This window comes from Pezoporus occidentalis, unplaced genomic scaffold, assembly GCF_034315485.1.
Source record: "Pezoporus occidentalis ecotype Australia unplaced genomic scaffold, CSIRO_AGI_Poc_V1 ctg179, whole genome shotgun sequence".
Lineage (NCBI taxonomy): Eukaryota > Metazoa > Chordata > Aves > Psittaciformes > Psittacidae > Pezoporus > Pezoporus occidentalis.
The window spans coordinates 484,285-507,932 of NW_026913629.1; the positions used below are offsets into that span (position 1 = coordinate 484,285).

Below are 23,648 nucleotides of genomic sequence, written 5' to 3' on the forward strand. Positions count from 1 at the left end.
ATAGCATCTAACTGCACATGTGTAATGTTTTCATTCCCAGGAGCCCAGCCTGCAGTACAAGGCTGCCCTTCACCTCTGTCTGACCACCCCAAGCCATCCCGAATGACTAACAACTGATGCAAAGAGGGGTGTTGCCATGTTTGTCCAGGTCTGCCTTAAGCAATGAAAAATACTGCCTAGCTGTGGTAGGGAGAAGGCAGAAGGTTGAGCTGATGCCCTTGGAGAGAGCTTAGGTTTTGAAAAGCAAAGAAGAAAGGGAGGAAGAAAGGGAAAGAGAAGAAAGGAGGAGAAAGGTAGAGCAAGGAGAGAAAGAACAAAGGAACAGAAGAGGCAGGACAGCAGAAAAACCTTCCTCAAATGCAATTCATTAAGCTTTGGAAAAAACCTTCTCCTGGCAGAGGATGGGAAACGTGTGCCCCAGAGGGAGCCTGAAAGCCAGCCTGGATAAACCCTCACAACTCAAGACAAGCCTCTGCATGGGGATCTGCCATTTCCACGGTCATCCCAAACCATCAGAGCCCCTCAGCAGCTGGGCTGCGGGGTGATGGTACCAGAAGGGATGTTGGCCATGCTGGGCTTTCACACCAGAGGGAACGTGTGAGGTCCTTTGGCTGGAGGATGGAGCCTGGCACAGCTTTGGGCTGCCTTCCCATGATGGGCATCCCCAGGGATGCTTGGCCCTGGCAGAGCTCCTGGACCAGAGGGAAAGAAAAGAGCCTGCAAGCTCTGAAATGGCACTGACACTTTCAGCCTCCCAAACCTCCAGCACTGCCCCAACCTTGGGGCTGGCACCAGGTCCAGCCGGGACATTGCCCACTGCTGACACGGCTCCCAGAAGTGGCAGGGAGCAAGAAGGACACGCCGGTGGTGGCAGGAGGAGGTGGCGAGGCTGGTGCAGCAATGAGGGGTGCAGGTACCCCGCTTCCCCCCCCCACCATCCAGCCCCAGGGCATGGGGATGCTCAGTAGAAGGAGTACTGGTTTTCCACCGCCCGGGTCCGGCTCCGGGCACTGTCAGCATCATGGTAGTCCTCAGCACTGGCGGCGGGGGGCTCCGGCCGGCGCTCCACGCTGTCACTGCGGCTCCGGGGGCCCAGGGCACCCTCCAGGCGGTGGTAGGGTGCAGGGACGGTGGCAGCGGGGGCCACAGCCACCCCTTCGGCAGGCGGTGGGGCCGGCGGGCCGCTGGGTGCTGTGCTGCAGAAGTAGTGTGGAGGTGGCAGGTCGAGCCGGCACCCTGGCGGCTGGGACACAAGGGCTGGTGGGGGGCCAGCGTCTGCAAGGGAGACAGGAGCTTGACCCCTCCAGTGCTGCCTGGGGGCTTGGCCCTCCCTCTCCCTCACTGGCACCTTCCCATTCTCACCCTCTCCATCCTTGACCCTGTCCTTCCCCAGCCCTTGGCCACCCTCTCCCAGCAGAGCGGGATGCTCCAGGCTCCACAGACCCCACTGCTCCCCTCCTGCCCAAGCCAGGGGACTGATATCCACAGCCAGGGACACACAGGCACTGTGCATTCACCTTCAGTGGGATAATATCTATCCTGGTGTATCGTCAAAGCCACGCACACCAGCACGGGCACAGCTTTAGGGCAGGGATCAGTGGAGAAATCCCAGGGATCAATCCCCTTTAGGTCCACGTAAGACCCCAGCCCAGCCCTCCACGTGCACCCATGGCCCTGCCCAGCCCCAGCACCTACCAGGCAGCGGGCTCTGGGCCACGACGTAGCTGCGGAGGGTGATGTCAGCCGCACCACCCGACTCCAGAGGGATGGGGTGTGTGTGGAAGTGGCGCAGCATGTCAAAGATGGTCTGGAACCAGAGGTGCTGCACGTGGCACTGCCCGCTCTCGTTCAGTGACAGGCGGAGGTGCTGCAAGCGCAGGGGACGGGGTGAGCCAAGGTGATGCTCACCCTTGCAATCAGCAGATGAGCCACCTCCATCAGCCAAGGGAGATTTGCTCCTTACACAGGACTTGCTTTTTTCCATAGTGTTCTCCTGCTGCAGGGTGTTTCCGGCAAAACCCCACTTGCTGCAGCCCCAGTAGTTTGTCCCCTTCTTGGTGATGAGCACCATATAGAAGCAGTCAGAGAAGGGTGGCTGGGTGCAGCTGAGGGGCTGCAGCTCCAATCACAGTGACAGAGACAGCCTAGGGAAGCCCGCATCCCACCTGAACTACTACTTCAGGACAGGTTATACCTCAACTGTGTGCACTGATGGAAAAGGGATCCAGCAGAAAACTGCACATGGGCTGCTTTCTATAGCATATCCATGTACTTTAGGACATGGAGCAGACAAGAAGAGGGCAGGGGTTGATGCGCCAGGCTCCCATGGGGCATTTAACCTTATGCCTGTGTAGCAGGCAGTGATCCAGCTGGAAAGTGCTGAAGGGACTGGGCAGGGTGCAGAGGGCTCTTGGGGTACAAGGGCAAGTGGTCCCAAAGGATGCCCTGTTGGGATGCAGTGTTTGGGGTCACCATATGGCTTCCACTTGCTCGCAGAGCCCCAGGAGGGTGGGAAGGAGCCCAGGGTGCTGGGCAGGGCTGGCGCTGACATTGAGGACACCCACCTTGGCTTTCCCCTGGAAGTTGAAGGTGAGCACGTACTCCCCGGGCCGCGTTTCGCTCTGCCGGATGACAAACAAGCCGTGGCTCCGGGCACCCCCCAGCAGCACCAGCTGAGCCGCCTTGATCCGTGACAGCGTCCCATGGAACCAGGGGAAGGCCGAGAGGTTGATCTCTGCTTCCGCCTCGCTGTCCTCCCCTGGCCGCAGGGACAGCGGGGGGTTAGGGAGCACCCGGACATCGCCTCTCCCACCCCTTCCCCTGCACAGTCCCAAGAGCGAGGCTCTGGGCTCGCATCCCGCATCCCGGTACCTGTGAGGTGCCCGCTGGGGGAGGACTCCAGTGTCTGCAGGAAGCTCTCCAGTGGGACGTGTGCCAGGAGCTCCCCCAAGGAGTCTCTGCCCCGGCTGTGGGGTGCAGGGACAGCGGGGGCCGTGGTGGTGGTGTGAGCCCCGGGCAGGGCACATCTGTCTGGAGGCCTGGGCACATCTGGAAGGGAGTTTGCAGAGGGATGGGTCAGCATCACCCACCATCACTGGATAAGGCTGGAGCTGACCTGCTCTGAAGGCAACCACACTGGAGCACCTCTGGCTCTTGGGGACATCTCAGGGCTATGTTATGGCTCTGGTCACAGCCTGAGGGGCTCCCAGCTCGCTTTCAGCCTGTGCTGGGGGTCATTCCCCTGGTGCAACCGGTATGGCAGGCACAGATGTGGTGGATTTTGGTACAGAGATGAGGTGGGGCTGTGCAAGGGGAGACTGCTCGCTGGGACCCAGAGACCCCAGTGCCTGCAAGACCCCAGGGACTTGATTTTCTGCACATACCAGGATGCACAGGGGCAACATTGATGCCTTCAACAGGGGTGGACCAGCTCCCCAGGGCAAAGGCAAATGTGAGGAAGGCGATGGACAGAGGACGATCCATCCCCACAGCACCAACTTCAGGCTCGCTCACTTTTGGTCCCCTCCAAACCAGAGCTGGCACCCAGAGATGCCCGCCCTGCGCAGGCCCTTACCATCAGCCAGGAACTCGCAGCTGCAGGACACCCTGCCCGGCAGACAGGCTCCCTGCACGCAGGATGCCAGCTCGATGTCGTCCCCGCTGTCCCTGGGGGCAGAGCACAGAGCAGACGGTCACTCGCTGGCTGCCATGCTGCAGACACACACACAGACACGTGGCACCGCCACTCACAGGCATGCAATGGGGGTTCAGAATTCCAGCTGTGATCCAGGAGCACATCCTGGTGCTCCTTGCATCCTCCTGGAGGGGCTGCCATGGACAGAAGCCCCCACAGCACCAAGGGGCAGAACAGCTTGCAAACAACGTGGCTTTTGTGGGGTCAGAAACTGGCATGGAAGGGGTTAAACCCTTGAAAGCCCTCACTACATGGGTCATGCCTGTCAGCCCTTGCTCTGGTATTTTGCTGCAACCTGGCTGGTTTGAATGGAAATCCATTACCTTGACTTTCAGCCTTTGCTTTGGAAGACATCCATACACATACACACACACACACGCTCCCACCACCAACTTCCACCCGAGGTGCTTTCGCTTTCACCCTCCATAAAGGGAATTAGGAATCCACAAGAATTACATCCCTAAAAGGCATCAAGAAACCATGGCAGGAACAGAGACAGCGACTGGGGACAGCGCAAGGGGGTAGCCGCAGCAGCGCAGCCCCACAGAGAGCATCCCAGTTACCCTCCCCGTGCACTTCAGCACCCTTCTTGTGCAAACACCCCACACGCTTGCTCCAGAGCCTATTTTTATCCCGGCTCTTGGCTGCTCCTGCTGAACGGCAGCCACGTGGGCACAGGCAGCGAGGAAGCGGCTGCGTTCGTGGTAACGGCTCACGAGGGAGCTGCTGAATTATTGAGTGGCCAGTAAGTGAATCAGCCACTGGGAGCCATTCAGCTGCAGATGGCTAAAAACAAGGAGGGAGGAAGGAAACCAAAACCAGCAGCGCTGTGCAGAAAAGCCATCAATGGGCTCCAGCCCTTGGCAAAAGCATGGGGAGCCGACCACGGCATCGTTCTTGGCACCGAGCGTGTGTCGGTGGATTAAACAGCTCATTAGTATTTGCTCTGGAGCTCATTATTATTTGCTTTACAGTCACGTCCGGAGGCCAGAGCGGGACTGCGCTGGGTGCTAAGCAAACAGAAGAGGCTGGGAGGCTGCCAGCAGCGTGAGGAGAGCATGGCTCTGGCTGGAAAACCAGCACTGAGACCTGCACGGGGGAAGCAAGGGATGTTTCCCAGCGTCGCCTCCACCAGCAGCGTCATTTCTTGTGTTATCCAGTTTGAAACACAGCAAAAGGAGCTGAGGAGCACGGACCTGGGGTGCATCCGTGCATCCTCCCTGTGGGATGCAGCCTTCCAGGGTCGCTGGCCCCATAATGCCCAAACTGTGTCTTTCAAGCAGAAGGGGGCAAAGCCAGCCTGGAGGTGGCTGGGTCCTCCCCAAGCAAGCTTGAACACCTTGTTCTTCCAAAGCTGTGCCAAGAAAGGCAGCACCAGGGATTCCCAGAGCCCATGCAGAGCTTGGGCTGATCCTGCCTCCCTGGGACCAGACGTGTCTGGGCCCGTTGAAGGGAGCAGCACCAGGCACACAAACCTCCCTAACATGCAGTCTGCTGCACAGGCTGATGAAGCAGCAGATGAGAAGTTTTGGCCAAGCTGTTGTGACTCCAATAGCAGTGCCAATGGCACCATGATCAAAACACAAATAACCCGTTTAAGCCAGCAGAATCTTAAATATACTATGGATAACTGGAAAACACACATGGAAAATAGCTCAGCTACAGTATAAAAGCTTCAGAAGGTGGGTGTTAGGAGCTTCCCACATTGAGGGCTCTATTCCCAGTCGCCTCTGCTGCGCTGAGGCAATGTGGAGCAGGAAAGGGTGAGCAAGCAGGGAGTGCTCTGCGAGGCTGCACCTCTGACATCCACAGGCTGCTGACTTTGCCTCCCGGCTATGGTGTGTGTCAGGGACTTTCTGCAATGACCCAAGCACCAAGAATTGCATCAGTGGCAATAACCCATGCTCGGTGGCACGGGCACCGTCCCTGCCCAGCACCATCCATCCTCTCACAAGGCTTACCCAGGGTCGATGCAGTCCTGGATATCTGCCACCCAGGAGTGCTTCTGCAGCGAGTCGATGGTCTCCAGGATGTACTCAGCCCCGTTCTCCACCTGCAGGCAATGCAAGACAGTGTCAGGCTGGGGTCCTGCCACCCACCCCAGGGCAAAGCACACCCCATAACCTAACCGGAGCCCCACATTCACCTGTTGCTTGGAGAGGATAAGTGCTCTGTCTCATCCCAGTAAAGTGATGCTGAGGGGTGACCATAGAAGTGCTTTGGGGTGTCCAAGGGTGACCCCTGATCAAAGCTGGGGCTTGAAGAAAAATCCCCAACCTGCCAGTACCAGCAAATGTACCACAGGGTTTTTATGGCTCCATGGCAAAACCACCCCTGGCTGATGGCACCGAGGGCACACAGCACCAGGCACCAGCACAGACAGCATCCCTCGCTTCTGGGGTGCCTCAGTGTCCCCCCAAGAGCTACACCTGCACAGGAAGAGAAGAAGCCATGCTGCTCTCTGCCCCAAATCCTGCCAGACCCCTAAACCCAAGAGTTTTAAATCTCTCCTCTTATATTCTCTTCCTGCTGGCTCATGAGGCTTCCAATTTCTGACTGCAGCAGGGTGGGAGCAAAACCCACTCTAACTGAGGAAAAACAATACTAAACCCCATCATCAGGATGCACAAGAGCCCCTAACATTGCAAGCCCAAAGGAGCTGGGCCTTTCTGGGGCCAGGGGGGACCCAAAAGCCCTGCATCAGCCACAAAGCAGGGGGCTCAGAAGCCGTGCCACGCGATGCTGCGTGATGCTGGCAGGTTTCCCTGCATCCCTTGTGGACCCCTTCTACATCACATTCCCGAGTTGGTGCGGCAGCCCTGATTCCAGGAGGGTATCACATTCCCAGCCGAGACAGCCTCCTGGCAAATTAAATTAATCACAAACAACTGAATCACTGTCCTGGAAATAAGCAGTGCCAGTGCCTGGGTTAGGGCTGAGCAGCAACCTGCTCCCCTGCTGCAGCCTGGGGCTGTGCACGGGGGATCCTGCCCCAGACAGAAGGAAGGAAACAGCAAAGATTCCCCCCATTTTGTTTAATCAGAGCAAAGGAGCCTCTCTGTCTTTCTGAGGGCAATGCATGGAGCTGACGTGGGAGACAGGGCTGCTCTCTCATGCAGAGCATGACAGCAAGTGAAGCACGTGCAGGGCTTGGGTGTTTTGCAAGTGCCTGCTTGTGCAATGGAAAAACTGCCTGTGCTTGGTGTCTGGTGCATGCTGGGGACAGGCTGCCTGCTCATTTTTAGGCAACTTGGCAGTGTAACCTCCCTGAACAAGGCAGAGGGTTTTCCACCCATCATAACCCGCATGTGAAGGTTGAGATTGGGCTTTGGATCAGTCCCATAAGGGGAAAGCAGCGGGGAAACTACAGCATCCAGATCCCTTTCTTACCCATCTAATCTGTACCCTGGAACTGAGGGGTGGTTCACTGCCTCTGCGAGTCCAGACAGCAAAGGGGGATGGAAAAGAGTGGCAATAAGATGTCCCAGCAAGAAGGACCAGGGCACAAAAGGAATTATAACTAACAAGGGACGTTAGGAACAGGGAGAAGCAATCCTGTGCTGACAGCTGGGAGGGGAGGGCAAAGGCTCAGTGCTGCACTGGCTGCTCAAAGGATCGATTGCATCAATTAACCCCACAGCAGGGCAAGCGCCTTGGCCAGGATGGGGCAGGAGGGTACCTGGTAAATCAGGCACTTCCAGACCATCGAGGTCTGGAGCATTCCCAAGGGTAATTAAAGAAATGGCTGAAGCCATCACAGAGCTGTAAGCAGGGGGAGTGCAGAGAGCAAGTCTGGCTCCAGAAGATGAGAAGAGGACAAGCCCAGAGCCTGCCTCCAGCAGCACAAGAAATGAACCATCCACAGGCAGCAGGGAAGCACCCCAGAGCTGAATACCCCCAGCAGGGATCTGCCAGGACCCTGTCAAACCCATCTGCTCATGCTTGTGATGGCCCCACGGGTGGGGAGAAGCAGTGTCACACTGATGTGACACACCAGCAAGCAGGGGAGCAACACACGGCTGGGATGAGGCTTGAGAAAGCATGATTGAGAGTAGCTGATGTATTCCAAACGCAGTTATCAATGGTTAATGGTTTACTGATGGCTAATGGTCAAAGCTGAGGGATGCGCTCAGAAGCTCCTTCACGTTTCACATCAAAGACTCTTCATGCGTGCTGCTCTTCCATAATGATTAGGACAAAAGCAGAGCAAGGATGCCTAATCAATTCATGGATGACACCACGCTGCGAGTGTGTTGGAAGATGAAGTGAGAATTCAAATGAACTTGTGGAAAAGCTGAGAAATGCTCAGTGAAAGGAAGAGCTGAAACCAGCCTCCAGCTCAAGGACACAGACGAGCTCTGGGCGCACACTGATCACTGCGGGCGCTTGGGTTGGGGAACCACCACTCTGGAGCAGTTCTGCAGAAAGCACTGAGGGGTTACACCAGCCCACAAGCTGTGTGTGAATCAACAGCATCATCAGCGTGCAAGAAAGCAACTGGATCAACTTGGGCTGGGAAAAGAGGAAGAAGAAAGGGGAAGCAATCAAAGGGGAAGCAATCCTTCCCATCCGCTGCTGGCCACGGCACCACAAATGCTTTGGGGAATTCTCTCTCCAGAGCCCACAAGGAAAGCAAGGACCACCCTGGTCTGGTCAGTCTGGAGAGGAGCAGACACATGAGTTTGGTCTTTGAAGCACAGAAGACAACAGCTAGATTAGCCTCCATGTCCGTGCTGGACACTGACCACAGCAGAGGTTGAGGATGAACAGCAATAAGCCTTGGGCAGGGAGGATGTCCTGGAGGAGGCTGCCAGGAGAAGGTGTGGGACCTTTGCAAGGAGCTGGGTTTGGTATAGAGCTACTTGCCAAAGGAATGTGTGGTGGGGGCACATGATTTTAGGGAGAAGCATCGGGCAAAGGGGTTTTCTTTAGCAGAGGTAGGACAGAAATCCTCAGACTGTTGTGCTCCCCCAGTATCCATGTGCCAGTTTCCAGCCGTGCACGTCAGACAGCTCTGATGGAGAGCACAAGTCCATTAGCATGAGCAGGGAGGCACAGCCTCATTAGCTGGAGAGAAATGCCATCCCTAACAACATGTCCATCATCATGGTGGCATGTCATGCCCCGAGCCAGGACACTGAAATGCAGCCCCAATTTGCTGTGATGGGCTGCTGCCTTCCAGCAGAGCAGGAGGGAGCATTGAGCTCAGTAATTGTGTGATAGGGAAAACTCTTTCTGCAGAGGGACTTCCACATTCTGCTCATGCCCCAGACCTACGTGGGGTGGTTGATCCCCAGGGCCTTGGTGGCCCTGCACAGCCATTCCCATTGCTCTTTGTCAAAGAAATAGCCACCATGTGCAGCATGGGGCATCCCATGTTCAATCTGGGGCAGCAGCAGTCACAAAACCACAGGCAGCCACACCAAAGGGTGTTTTCCTTTGCAGGTTGTCTCTGGACACTGATTTAACCCATCTCCTGGTGACATGGAGAAGCAAAACCCCATGGTAAAAGCCAGACAAACAGCTTGATCCCAAAATACCCAGGCATCAGGTGGAGGCTGCATCATTTGAGGGGGACACAACACAGGGAGGGAAGGCAGGAATCCCATGGGGACCATTAGTGCTGTAAGCATCGCAGCTCTGAAAGCCAAGACAACGATCCCCTTGGGGACAGAGTATCCCTGCAGTGGGGGCTGGATGCAGGCACAGATGGTGTTCCTATCGGGATAACACACCACTGCCACCCTGCTCTCACCTTTAGGACGAAGGTGTTGTCTTTGTCGGGCATCTCCAGCGGCATGGTGGTGCGGACCTCGATGATGGCCGACAGCGGGATGCTCACCTTGGGCTTGGAAGCCTGGGAAAAATAAAAACAAAAGGAAAATAATTAAAAGAAATCAATAAATAATAAGAAAAAGTCACTCAATTGAATCAAAGTGTCCTGGGGGACGACACGATGTGGCTCTTGGAGGCAAGCTCACGCCTCAGCCTGCACAGTTATTACGCAGCAGGGGGGAAAGCATTGATTTCCCTAACGAATTCCAAGCTCTTTGAATGAAGCCAAGAGGAGGCCCAGTGGCAGACAGTGAGGTTAGTGCATTTAACTGCCAAACCTCCCCCTTTCTCCAGCGCAGGCTGATCCGCCAGCTCTGCCAAGACCATTTATTCCTCTCCTTTTTAAGCCCTCTCCCTATGGAGATATCCTGTGAGAGAGCTGTGTTATCTGATGGGGGATGCTTCCTATATGGAAAGCAGCCCAGGAAGACACCCGGTTTATCCAGCACAGGAGTGGCATTTCAACAGAGAAGCCATAATGCAGCAGCCTGAGCAACACAGGCGAGTGTCATTAATTATTTTAATAAAGGTAATTAATTACATTAAAGAAAGACAAGTGAATTTCCCCAAGGGCCCCCCGCACCCGCTGCAGCCTCAATGCGGGGGCAGGACCCGGTGCCTCCCACTCTGCTGAGCCACAAATTCCCCAGATATTTGCTTTAATTATAACAGTTCCCCCCAAAGGAGCTCTTGGAGCTGCTTCCCAGGTCCGGGACCCTCCGGGGCTCCAGGATTCAGGACTCTGGGATTTGGAGCATCACAGCTGTGGGAAGCAGAGATGTGATATAGTCACTGAAACGTGCACTTGGTGCACTGAGTGCAGGGGGTGGGTGCAGGTTACCAACGCTGTGTTCAGTTCCCATTTTGGGGGGGGAAGATAAACAAATCTAAGAGACAGAACAGGAACTGCTTTTTCCCCTCTGGGATGTCTCGTTTCCACCAGCCCCGGGGCCCCAGTGCTGCCTCCAGGCTCATCCTGCCCTGGGGAGTTTTTCCATCTTGGTGTTTGCATGGGAGAGGGTCAGAAAGGAGGAGGCAGCTGCTTTGAAAGAGAACAAAACAGGGTGTTAATTCACCGGGAGCCAGAAAAGGGTCTTCTCCTGGAGGGCTCTTCCCTTTAAAGGTTTAAAAGGGATGAGCATAGTTTTTGTAGGGCCTAAACAAAAACAAGGCTGTGGGGCTGCTGAAGCAAAAAAGCTGTTTTCCTCCAGCTGTGCCAGACTGGTGCCACTTTTACAGCTGAATCGTTTGCCAGATGGAAAGCAAGATGGGATGAGGGGGGAAAGCTGTAAAGCAAGGCAGGGTGTGACTGTAACAGAAGAGCAGACAACGTTCATAAAAGTTGCCATAAAATCATTTCAAAATGGATTTTTAGAGGCAAATCAAGAATCACTTAAGAAAGAAATTCCTCTCTCAGCACTCTCTCAAATGTTTTAAGGGCAGAAGCTGTTCCATTTTACCCTGAGTGCATCGTCCCTTTGGACCAGCTGATACACTGGTTCACCAGATCCTCCGTGCATCGTGCCATGGACACAGTGGTTTCCTTCCAGGTGGATCTAGTGCAGTCCCTGGGCTGATTAAGCCCAGAGCCAGCTACCAGTGATGCACATCACCCATACCAGTGCTGAGCTGCTCTTTAGAGGGATGCACTTCAGTTTAAACTCATGTTTGTATTTTATCAGGGAAGATGTAATGAATAGGTGAGAGGCACCAACTAACACCACCAGCACGAAGGTTCATCTTGGCTTCAGAAAACAGAAAATGCTGATGCCATCCATATGTATGGCTGCATTCCTCTACCAAACCAAGGGTTACTGGGGTTTAGAGCACAGAGACCCATGGAGCAGCAGCCCCTGGTGCATGCCTGGCATGAGGGCTCATGTTGGCCCAGCTTTGCTACCAGGGGCTGAAAGGCAAGTGGGGAAAGTCCTGGAGAAGATGAAGTAAATGAGGTTTTTCTTCCCTAGGTACTTAAATAGCTGGAGATTTCATTACCAGCACATACAGCCAGTAAAGCCCCAGGGAACAGCTCATTATTTGCCCTGTGCTCTTCAGAGAGGAGAACACACAGCGCAGACAAGGCGCAATCACTGCGTTAGCACAGGCAGTGCAACACATCCCTTCGCTCAGCCCGGGAGAAGGAGGGAAGGCAAAAGAGGAGACTGAAGGTCTCATAACCCACATCTCTTGAGCGCACTGCTTCATCACTCAGCCCTTCCCCCAGGAAAACAGGGACAATGTTTCCCTGCATCGCATGCAGGGAAGGATGCATGTGAGAAGGAGAGGGAGGATGCGCCAAGGATGCGCCAGCTCCTGCTTTTGAAGCTTTCATTGAAGTTACAGAACAACAGATGCAGCCAAGAAAAAGTGATACTATGGGTAGTAATAATAATAGTAATAATAAGTGTTTCTCTGCACAGGAGGGTATGTAGCTGGGACTGTATGGGATGAGAGCTGCAAACCCTACCCATGGTAGTGATGTTCCAGCCCCAGAGGGCATCACTGGTGTCTTTCTCCATCACCAGAAGCATGGGGAGACCTTGCAGGTGCAAAATTATTCCAAATGAATTATTATATTTGAAAGGAAACCAAAACCCAAACCTGCTTTCAGAAAGTGGGCTAGTGACCCTCCGAGATCTAAAGCATAAAGCCCAGGCAGTGATCCCAGCCATGCTGCTGTTGCAGGAGCCATTGCTCAATCACATATCTCTGCAACAAGTTGGGAAGAGAAGGAAGTCTCTGGATGGCCTGGACACCCCATGTCTCAATGGGGGAATGAGGTTTTCCACCAAGATACTTGGGGAACAAAGGACCAGGCAGAGGTTTCAGCATCTCTCCCAAGGGCTGTGGGGAAGGAGGGGGCTCAAGTGGTGAACAGCAGCAATTGGGGCTTGCAGGTTGGATGGGTTTCAACCATGCTGTCCCATCCATTCACATCTCAACCTCACGGTACCCAGCCATCCCAGCTCAGCAGTGGAAACCTCCAGCAAAGCCCAAGTGCTGCTTGAATGGCTCAGAAGAAGAGCGGAGAAAAGCCAGGACTCACCTTTGGAGGGACATAAAACTCGAGGAGGAACCTCTCTCCTTCCACCTTCACCGCTTTCCGCAGCAGGAGGCGGCACTTCTGCCACTGCGAGCTCCCCACACAGTTCGTGTCATCGGCCACCATGTAGCGCAGCGTCCCCTCCCTCTGGATGTCCACCAGCTCCACCTTGGAGGAGGGCACCTTGGACAGGCGCAGCTTGTGGGTCCATTTCTCCCGGGGGTCACCGGGCTCCTTGCCCCCAGCCGGCCACGGCTCCCTCTCTGCTCTCCGGCCACCGGGAGCAGCCTCGGCGCCCGGCTCCGGAGAGGACTTGCGGTGCCACATCTCCTTCATGCCATCCACCACGCACAAGCTCATGTTCCTCAAGGAGAAGCCTTTCTTGAACTTGGGCTTGGCGGCAGCGTGGATGGAGACATCCTCCGAGCTGCGGGACTGGCCGTAGGAGGACACCTTGCGTGCCTGTACCTGCTGTGCCGGGCTCAGGTACCGGCCAGCACCCAGCGGGGCATCCATGCTGTCCAGTGACTCCGTGGACGTCTCCTCCTTCCTCGGCGCGACCTCGCGCCCGTAAGGGACGTGGCAGTTCTGCAGCCCCACGAAGGGCACGATGTGGTATTTGGTGGGCGAGTCGGACACGAACACCCGGCTGACCTCCAGGCTGAAGATGTCCAAGAAGTTGGCGGCGAAATGGTGGGAGAAGGAAGCCTCTGCGCCGGGGGTGTCGTAGTGAGGGTTCTCCTTCAGGAACTGGCAGAACTTCTGGGCGAAGTCGACGGCGGCCGCCTGCGCGTGCAGCTCGCAGAACTCCCTCCAGTCGGGGAGCGGGGAGGAGGGCTCCTGGCACAGGGCATCGCCGTTCATGGCTGCCCCATTCCACCTGCCAGCGGGCTGCGGGGCAAGGGACAGCGTCAGCATGGGCATGGGCAGCCTGCCCCAAACAGGGTGTTCCCCCCCCGTGGGGGTAGAACCATAGAATCAATTGGGTTGGAAAACAGCTTTAAGATCATCAAGGAATGAGGATCTTAAATCCAACCATTCCCCAGCACTGCCAAGGCCACCACTGACCCATGGCACTGAGGGCCTTGTCTCCATGGGGTGTGAACACTTGCAGGGACGGTGACTGCAGCCCTGCCCTGGGCAGCCTGTTCCAATGTCTGAGCACCCTTTGGGGCAGGAATTGTTCCTCAGCTCCATCTAAACCTGCCCTGGTGCAGCCTGAGGAAATTTCTTCCTATCCTGTCGCTTGTTACTTGGGAAAAGAGACTGACCCCAAATCACTACACCCTCCTTTCAGATTGTTATAGAGAGCGATAAGGTCCCCCCTGAGCCTTCTCTTCCCCAGACTGAGCCCCCCCCGGTCCCTCAGCCGTTCCCCATCACACTTGTGCTCCAGGGCCTTTGTAAGAGCAGGTTGGCAGCCCTGGTGCAAAGAGAAACGCTGTGGGAAAGTGTTTTTGTGTCATTCCCTCTCCACCTCGTACACCAGGAAAAACGCTTGGCCCTGGCAGCAGCCATAAATTGTACTTATTTTACGATTATGACCATGCAAAAGCAGTATTGATTTCTCATAAAACCACTAAGGAGTCCCCAACCGGAGCAGCCCTGAGGGATTCACCAGCAGGATTAATCTCGCCTGTGTGTTTTGCCTGGGCATGGGATGAGGGAGCACTGGGTGTCTCAGCAGCACCCACACGAGCACACAGGGCTGCACCCTCCCCTCCACACCCAGCAGCCAGTCCTTCCCTTTCTCCGTGCCCGTTTCTGCTCTGATCCTTTGCCACATCAGTTTTAATGAGCCTCTTTCTTTAAGGGGCTCATTAGAGGAGACACGGATCTTGCTGCTTTGGGTGGCTCTGCCAGAACTGCTCATTCCCAGGCTTTATAGCCCGGAGCCTCTTCATCTCAGCTGGGGCAGGCGCTGCTCTTGTGTCCCCCTGCCACGGCCAAGTCCTCCCTGTCTGGTCACATCTCCATCAGACCAAGCTGAGCCGCAGAGGAGCTCAGCCCCTGCTCCTCACCCTCCCTGCTGAGCACCATGGTGTTACGGATAACCCGGGGACAGGTCCTTGGCCAAGGCCAGTGAGTAGGTAGGGTACAGGAGAAAAGAAAGCCACCACAACCCAACAGAAGCTGAAGGGATTTTGCTGTTCTCCATTCCCAGAGCAGCTCTTTTGCTGGCGAGGGATTACCCTGCCAGTAAATCACGTGCAGTAACCCGCCAGCAGCTTACATGGCCAAGAATTAATCACTGCTCGGATGAACTGCACAAGCCATGGGATCAGGGTGGGCACTGGGGACAGAGCTAACCCGCTCCTTGTGATCCAGGCCCCGGCTGGGACTGAGCCCTGAAGACTGCGATGCAGAGCCAGGAGCCCGTTGTTATTTCCCCAGCACATCCCTATGGAGACAAGACGCTTCCTGACCCGCCAGCACGGAACACCTGAGCTCTCCGGGAGCACCTCCACCCTGGAAGTGGCTCTCAAGCCCCCTCAAATGGAGAAACACAGAGAACAAAAGCACTTGCTTGAAAGAGAAACCCTGAGCTGCTCGAGAGGCAGAGCCGGGGAGCTCGGCTTCTCTGCTGTCTTGTAAGGACCACACAGCTTTCCCCTCAGCAGCATCTCTGCTCCCCATGCACGGCATCTTCCCGCCTTTGAGACAGGGATGCTGCTCAGCACCCTGGCTGTGCCAGGGAGGCAGCGAGGACAGGGCACACACAGGGTGATCACTGCCCCCTTGTATCCCACAGTGCTGTCACCAGTCCCCGGCAGAAATCCCTGGCAAGGCTGTCCCCAGCATTGCAGGGCTTTCCCTGAGACCTGAGCAGCCCTGCTCGCAGGGATCCGTGCCAGCTGGGATAAAAACCAAACATCCCTGCAGTTTAGGAGCAGTGTCTCAATTTCCCCAGGAGGCAGGAGGAAAGCAACAGAAAAATGCAAAGCTATTTGTTCCCCATCGAGCAAATGCAATTCCTCCTCATCCATCCATCACCAAGGAGAGAATTTAAAGACACAGCTTTTGGAGGCAGTGGCTACTGCCCTTCACCTTTAAAATCCACAGCCCCAGCTCCTTGCCACCAGCCCAGGAGCTGCCCCAGCACCGAGCCATGGGCCAGGAGAAAAGGGAGGTGAAAAGGAATGTCCTGCTGGTGATCCAAGCAGGCAGAGCAAGAGCAAGGGATGGGGAAAGGGTACAAAGGGAAAAGAGCAGCAAGGGACTTGGTGAGGAAAGAGGAAGCCCTATGGCGATGGGTTTAATTGCATCTGCCAGAAGGGAGCAGTTCAGCTCTGCCTGGGGTGTTAAGCCCCAGGGCTTTGCTGGTGTCACCCCTGCAGATGAGGGGAGAACACTTCCCCCCATCCATGTCTCCAGAGAGGACCTGTGCTATGGAGCAGGCCTTGCCTGCCCAAAACCAGGGAAGGCAAGATGCAACAGACTGGGAGATTAAGGGCAAAAAGGAAGATGATAAAAAAGGCACTTCAAAACCAGATAAAACCCAAACAAAAAGCCCTCACCATCCAGGCACTGCAGCCAGGCTCAGACACACGCACACAGAGATGTCACAGCATCTTCCTTTCATCTGCATGGGGATGACAGACTTTAAAAGGCCAATTTATAAAACTGAAGCCTAGAGGAAAGACATCTGGCAGGTCTGAGGAGGCGGCGGTGGGGATTACCAGCCCTGTGCTGTGCCTCCATCACCCTGCCCACAGCAGGTCCACAAGCCCCCTGCGCAGGGACCCAACAGCAGAGGCCAGGAGTATGGGGGATGCCCGGAGGCAGCCCCCCCGGGACCACAGAGCCATCACCACCTGATTCATGCAGAAGCAGGCTCCCAATTATCTGTATAGATTTACCTTTAATCTCGGTGCCTGCACTCCCCTTCATACCGACAGCACTGCCCCACTTCTTGAAATAACTTATCATGCCCCAGACAGCATCCCGGGCAGAGCGGTGGAAGCGAGATGAAAACAGGCTCAGGATGGAAATAAGCAGCAGATCTAGGATTGCTTTTCATAAAGGAAGGGCCATCCGCTCCCAACCCAGCTTATTGAGGGTTGCAGTGTGCTCCCAGAGGAGCCAGATCCCTTTGGAGGTGCTATCTGCTGGCTCTGGAACTGGCACAGGGGACACAGCCTTGAGTCCCTGGTCTGGGTTACATGCAAGGACAGGCACAGGGATATATAAAATGAGGAGGTTTGTTGTCAGAGGGAAGCCACAGACTGGCAACCGAGACTTAAGGCTGGTGATGGGCTCCTGACCCACCTGCACGAGTCCCCAAACACCTCAAAGGGCAGAGCTCTGCAGCTGCTGTCATTTGGGAAAGGTTTAAATAGGAAGGAAAAAAAGGATTTCTGGGGATTGGCCATGGGGAAACCCAGGCTGAAATGAGAGCCTCTGATGAAGCAGGAATCAGGGAGTGATGACAAAGGCCCCGGGATTTGCTGAACCAGAGATGTGGGGAGGAACGAGGTGTTAATAACCCGAATGCGCAATGCTAGTCATGGGATAGCCAGAACAGCCAGCCCAGCACTTGCTCCCAGGGCTTTATTTAAGGAAACAACCCTAATAAAGAGATGTTCCCCTTCTGCCTGGTGCAGGCAGGCTGCGCCACAGCGGTCTGAAATTCAAGGGGGAAAATACAATTGGATGGAGGTTATGAGAGTCTAGCCCGCATCCCTCCATCCCTGCATCCCTCCATCCGTACCTGAGCGGGAGAGCTCCCAGGGCCAAGGCAGGAGAGGAGGGAAGAGCCTGGCTCAGGGGGAAGGAGGTTCCAGCTCCAATCCAGCTGCTCCAGTCCAACAAACTGCTCGGCTTCCAGCAAGATCGATGCCACTCAAAGCCCCGGCTGGCGATCCCATGGGAATGGAGTGAGGAAACCCAGGCACCTGCTCCCCCCAGCAAAGCGCCTGACCCAAGTGTGCTGGGCCAGGGGAGATCCCCGAGTCACGAGCCGGTCCCGGAGCAAAGCTGGGCTGTGAGGTGATGCTTCTGGCAGGCAGGTCCCTGCTGGCAGCTCACAAGGGAGCCTGGCTCCTGCCTGCGCTGGGAAACAGCTAAAGCCAGGATGGGGACTGCCCTTGGGGATGGTGGAGCAGAGCGAGCAGCATGTGGGGCTTGGAGCTGATGGCAGAAGGAAGGCGAGAGCATCGTCTCTGCTGCTATAGTGCAAGCCCAAAGGGATGGAGGATGCATTGGCCATGGAGCTGATTTACCCCCCCCCCCCCCTTTCCACAGCAGACACCTGAGGCACGCAAAGACCAAGCAACCTCCTCCCAGAGGCTTCCTTTGCCACCATGAGAGGCTGGGAAGGGTCTCAGCCCTCAAGGCCCATCAGAGCTTTAACCACACACAGAGGCTGAGCTAAGGAAGCGAAAGCCATAAGGCAAGAATGCAAAAGTTATCTGTCTCTACGCGCGTTACACATCCCTCCAGGCACACTTACCATCCTCACCACAGCCCCAGGGTGGGAGAAGTTGGTTGCTCTCTGCACTCCTTGTTGCTCTATTTATACCCTATAGAGCTTAAATCAGACCAGCTGTCTGAACCGGATAGAAATGGAAACAATCTTTGTTCCTCTCATTTACTCTCCATCCCACTAAAATATTCATTGAACAGCATTTTGGGCTCAAATTCCATGGTCAAACCACTTTCCCTGAACCAATCCCCTATTAAATACCTGCTTTTACTCCCTGCCCAGATGCACTGCAGGGTCCTCCTGGCACCTGCAGCCCAGAAGACATTTGTCTGGAGTGAAAAGGCTTCTCAGGTCAATGAGGATTCCCCCAGCCACAGCATTAGCCAGACCAGCTCTCAAAACAGATGCCCCCAAAGCACCCAGCAGCGTTTCATGGCCATTTTCCAGGCCAGTGTTTTGGGGCAGAGGCACTGAAAAGAGATGACTTCCAAAGAGAAAATGGGCAAGAAATGACATTTTTTTCCCCCATCTTGCACAGACAACGGTCTCCCCACAGCTCTGCATCCTGATGCCAGCCCTGCAGGAACCAGTGCTCCTGTAAACAAAGCAGGCTTTGGGGGCTGTGTCCTCAGCTCAGCTCCAGATCCTGCCACTGACTTACTGAGCAAGGCCCCAGCCCATGGCACTGCACCTAGCTGGGACCCCTGGGTGCTGCAGAGGGGACACAGACACAGTTCTGTCCCATAGGCACCCAGCCTGCCAGGCCCAGGACAGTCCCCCAGCAAAACCTGAGGTTTTCTCCGTTTCCCACTGTTCTGACCAACTTTATATCACAGTGTTTTTTCCCCTCCCTCCCCTCCAAAACCCACCCCCAGTGTACATTCTACCTCCCATGCTGACAGCTGCTGGAAAACAAAGACAACTTCATAGACAAGATCCACTGGATCTTAGATAATCTCTTCCCTGAGTAATTCCATCCAGCTTGCAGGGAGCCACGCTGCCAGCCCATGGGCAGGGCTGCAGCATCGCCCAGGCCACTTAGCACTGCCGCTGATCCGGGTACACCGGTGTGGTACCCAAGCGGTACCAACCTCCCACCCCAGGATGCAGTGCGAAGCATCGCTACGGCGGGGCATCATGAACGTAGCCCGGGGCTTAGAGGCAGTGTGTTGTAGCTGGAAACAAAGCAAAGACACTCTCTTAACCCCAAAAGAAAAGCTGGGTATTTGTTGAGAATATAAAACTAACTTAAAATGAAATAAAGCTGTTGATGAAGGAAGCCAGAGGCTCTCGTCCTTTCCCTCACCTGCCCATGTCCAGCTGGGGAGCTTCCCACAGAACAGTCTAACCAGTCCAAAGTCTATTTTTAACCACCACAATAGCAGAGCCTCCCAGGAGGAGCGGCCGAAGCCCTGTCCCCAACCAAGCAATCTCACATTTCCCTCGCTAAGCCTATGTTTCCTTCCGCCCCTCAGCCCACAACAAAACCCTCCTCTCGGCTTCCCATCCGTGTAAAACTAGATGCGCATCCACCTCCAGGCTGGACCGCACCGCAGCGGGGTGCAGGGTGTCATGCACACACGTTATGTGTTAACCACTGACCTGGTACGTTGGGATGGACCCTTCCTGGGCTCAAATGTGCCAAATAACAGGACATTTTAGCTGCTCACACACCACCCCTGGTACTTCAGGGTGATCCCTTCCCAGAGCTAGATGTGCCATATAATGGGAGGTTTAGCTGCTCACTCACCACCCTGGATGTATTTGAAACTCAAGGAAAAGCCCCTCAGTATAACCCCAACTGCAGTTCCCAAAACAAGTGCAAGCTCTTTTAAAGAGATTACCCTTGCCCTGGAGATTTGCTATGTCATGGAGGGGTGTTCATGGGGAGTGAGCTGCATAGGTCAGTGCAGGATGCCCATATGGCATTGCCATCACTGTGTGCCTCCATCCTGGCTCACTGCCGAGGATCTCCCCTTCCTTATGGCAGAGAACCCCCCAAGACTGGTTTTCTCTTATTATACTAAACATGGGATGAAGTTACATATGTCCGTATGGAATTTTCTTATTGTGTTTTTGTATTTGCAGATGGAATTCCCCATACACATCGTGCCTCATACACGCCTGCAAACAGAGTTAAACTGCTGCCTAATGATATCTGAGCTGGGGAAATTCAGTTCTTACCCAGGACTGCTACAGTCGTTGCTAATTGCTTAAGTGGTGTATTAAGCAAAACACCTCATACAAATTCCAGTGGGCTTTGGAACCCCTCATCCCAACCAGATGATGCCAAAACACCCTGTTACGGCTGCCTTCCCTGGCTGGAGAGTCAGCTTCAAGCATCCCTGCTCCCTTTGCTCCCAAGCAAGCAGCGCTTTGTACCCAGCGTGGTGGCCGTGACCTCATGGGAGGGATTTAGAGGCTGTATCTGACTTCTCTGCCTCTTTCTTGAAGCTCCCACAGGACCCTGCCCTGCTGAAATGCCACCACAGCCCCTCTCCTGCCCCAGGGTCTTGTGTGCCAAATGCTGCCAAGACTTGACACAGCAGGGAATGGACCTGCTCCTGCCTTCCGAAGCACAGCAAGCATCTGTGGATGGATGCAGGGCTCCAGTCAAGCCTTGCCCCAAGCCTGACCCTGCACCCAGCAAGCAGATTCTCCAAGCCATTTAGGTTTTCCCTTTCCCCAAAGTCAGGTCTGGGATGCAGTTTTCCCTTTAGGGTTAACCTGTCCTCCTCTCTGCTGTGATGGAGCCAGATGGGATTCAAACCTGTAATTCCTGGGAGTCAGGGGGCACACCGGGTGCTCCCTGCAGTGGCAGGGTTCCCAGTTTCCCTCTGCTCACACAAGGAAGCGGAGCACTGAGCCAGGCACAAGCCTCCAACCCTTATCCCACCACCTCACCGGCATCCATGGGCAGGGAAAGCTGCCAAGGGCAAGCGAGGGCACCAACACGTGGGGGCACCAGGAGGGGAGAGCTGCCAGGAGCAGCTCTGCTGGCCTTTGGGCTGGAGAAGAGCAGGGAAGGCAGCGCTGCCCCGGGGCATCCCCGCCAGCCTGATTCAGCAGGTCCAGATGTGCAACCATCATCAGGTTTCTCTGCCTGCCCCAGGAAGAAGAGGAGGAGGAAGAGGAAGGGCACTACCCAGCAACATCCTCATCTGGAGGAGACGGTGATTTAGCTCCAAGGAGGAAGGACAAGAGGAGGCTGGACAAGACAACCCTGCCATGAGGGTGCATGAAATGTGCTTGAACCTGTCCAGAGGAGGGGACAGACCTGATGGTCAAGAGAAGCAGTCAAGCAACCACAGCACCCCTGGGCCAACCAACGAGCTTATACTCAAAGAAGGCAGCAATTTTAACCCAAAAGCCTCATCCAGAGCAAGGCAGAGGAGGCTCCATCCTGCAGCCCCCAGGACTGACTTGTCCCACTCGATGGCACAAGAACGGTCCCCTTGCATTGGGTGACACCAAACACCGGGAGGCAAACTCCCACCCTTCCCAAAAGCACATCAACAGGATGAAGCATCTCTGCAAGAATTATGCAACTTTTTTAGGAGACAGTTATTCAACAGCCACCCTGGGCTGCACTGCAGCGTTACAGCAATGGAGAGGCACTGTGAAGCAACAGAGGAACTCAAGAGGGGATTTCACACTCACGATCCCATCCAAGCACATCTCCTGGCAGCAACAACCACCTGTAACTGCAAGCATAATGGCCAAAGGCCCCAGGGTAGGAAAACAAAGCGTTTCAGAAGAGCCTGGGCAGTTTAGGGGCACTGTTCGCATTAAGAAGCACTGCCCCAGATGCCCAGCATTGCAACCATGGTCCTTCTCCATGCCTCTCCCAACACACCAAACCAAAAATCCCCATGCAGGGGAGGTTTGAATAATCAGAGAATTGTTAAGATTGGAAAAGACCTCCCAGATCATTGAGCCCAATCGTTACCCCAGCACTGCCAACTCCAGCACTAACCCATGTCCCTCAGTGTCACATCTACACGTCTGTTAAATACCTCCAGGGAGGTGACTCCATCACTGCCCTGGGCAGCCTGTGCCAGTGCCCATCAACCCTTTTGGGGAGGATATTCTTCCTAATACCGAGTCCAAACCTCCCCTGGTGCAACTTGAGGCCATTTCTTGTCTTATTACCTATAGCACGGGAGAGAAGACAGACCCCACCTCACTACAACCTCCTTTCAGGCAGTTTTAGAGCGTGATAAGGTCCCCCTGAACCTCCTTCTCTCCAGGCTAACCACCCCCAGTTCCCTCCGCTGCTCCTCATCCCCTCACAGGAGCAGTGGCAGGGCCTCCCAGGGGTTTTAGGACTACAGAGCAGTTTTACCTCCTCTCCCTTTCCAGTTCACAGGGTCCTCAAGGTGCCGGCAGCGCAGTCCTTCCAGGTCAAGCACATAACTTCAACTGATGAACTTCTACACCGGAACGAGGGACCACAGCAACTCGGGGGGGAAGGGGGGGGCGGCTGTAAGGCAAAGCATGCATGATCATCCCCAGGGACACCTCACCCCTAAGCCCCAGTTCTGTGGCACGTCAGCCTCAGCATCCCCTTCAGCAGAAACTAGAAATAAGCAGAAGGACCATGGAGAAAGTCCTTCTGCTTTCCCAAGGCCTTCACATGATGCACGCAGCCTCCCAGGGCTACGGGAAGCTCAGGACCCGCAGTTCCCCCCACGGGTGTCCCCGCAGCCCCATGGAAACAGGGGCTCTGCCCTTGCCAGGACCAGACTGGAGGGGGGGGGGGGGACGACGGGACGGGGGTGTGGGGTGTGGGTGCAGCCCTCGCAGACCCCCCCAACCCGGCCCACAACCCCCATGCGCAGCCCGAGCAAACAACAAGGATTAACCCCGTTCACCCCCATCCAGAGCATCCCCCCCGGCCCCGCACCGCGCCGGGACCCGCCGAGTTCCGCTCCAACCCCCCTCCACCCCGCACCGCATCTGCCCCCGCCGCAGCGCAGCCCCCCCCCCCGGGTCTCGGCCGGCTGGAGCAGCGCCGATGCGCACCGGGAGCGGGGCAGGAACCAGCCGGGGCCGCGACACGGCGGGGAGATAAAGGAGGAGATGGGGGGGGGGCTCGGGGCAGCCCCGCCGCGCTGCAGAGCCGGGAGGCGGAAGGAGGGGGGGGGGGGGGTGTGGGCGCTCCGCGTTCTCCCCATGCAAGCGGGGACCCCCCCCTCCACGGACCGGCAGCGGCGGAGATGGGAGGGAACAACCGGGAACTCAAGGGGCCTCCCCCCCACCCCCGGCCCCCGCCGCCATCCGGTCCCGCTGGGATGCGCTCACCCGGCCCGGCGCTCGCCGCTCGCTGCTCCCGGCCCGGCTCTGCCCCGCCGCCCCCCGCACCGCCCGGCAACACCGCCTCCCGCCCCTCCCACCGCCCGCCGCTTTAAAGGGCCCCGCCCGGCCCCGCGGGGTCCCGTTGCCCCCCCCCCGCCACCGGGCCCAGCGAAAGGGCCGCGATGCGATGCGCCCGGGTACCCCGGGGGGGAGGCACCCCATGAATGGGGCCGTTCCCCCATCCCTGCGCATGTGCTGGGGTGATGCGTCTGCCAGGGCGCCCCAAATCCCTGCAGGGCACTCCAGATGCTCGGGGGACATCTCAAATCCCTAAAGGGCATCTCAGATCCTCA

General features: G+C 56.0%; 1 protein-coding gene across 2 annotated transcripts; it reads right to left on the minus strand.

Annotated features, from left to right (window-relative positions):
* Positions 1-125: 125 nt before the first annotated feature.
* Positions 126-23,349, minus strand: SH2B2 (SH2B adaptor protein 2). Of its 2 annotated transcripts, none has more exons than XM_062614907.1 (9): positions 23,302-23,349; positions 12,576-13,463; positions 9,450-9,551; positions 5,656-5,747; positions 3,575-3,666; positions 2,872-3,048; positions 2,565-2,758; positions 1,696-1,867; positions 126-1,275 (listed from the first exon to the last, which is right to left on the minus strand). In XM_062614907.1, exons 2-9 carry the CDS (start codon positions 13,434-13,436, stop codon positions 962-964), a joined length of 2,004 nt encoding a protein of 667 aa, XP_062470891.1. In that variant the 5' UTR covers positions 13,437-13,463; positions 23,302-23,349; the 3' UTR covers positions 126-961. The 2 variants fall into 2 exon arrangements, with proteins under 2 accessions (XP_062470891.1, XP_062470892.1); XM_062614908.1 differs by lacking the exon at positions 23,302-23,349 and adding an exon at positions 22,343-22,467.
* Between the last annotated feature and the right edge of the window lie 299 nt (positions 23,350-23,648).

Coding starts and splice junctions, on each gene's coding strand:
- SH2B2 (XM_062614907.1), bottom strand. CDS start 13,436: ATGAACGGCGATGCCCTGTGCCAGGAGCCCTCCTCCCCGCTCCCCGAC. Junction 9,552..12,575: donor AGTTTTATGTCCCTCCAAAG/GTGAGTCCTGGC, acceptor TATTTTTCCCAG/GCTTCCAAGCCCAAGGTGAG. Junction 1,276..1,695: donor GGCCCAGAGCCCGCTGCCTG/GTAGGTGCTGGG, acceptor TCTCCCTTGCAG/ACGCTGGCCCCCCACCAGCC.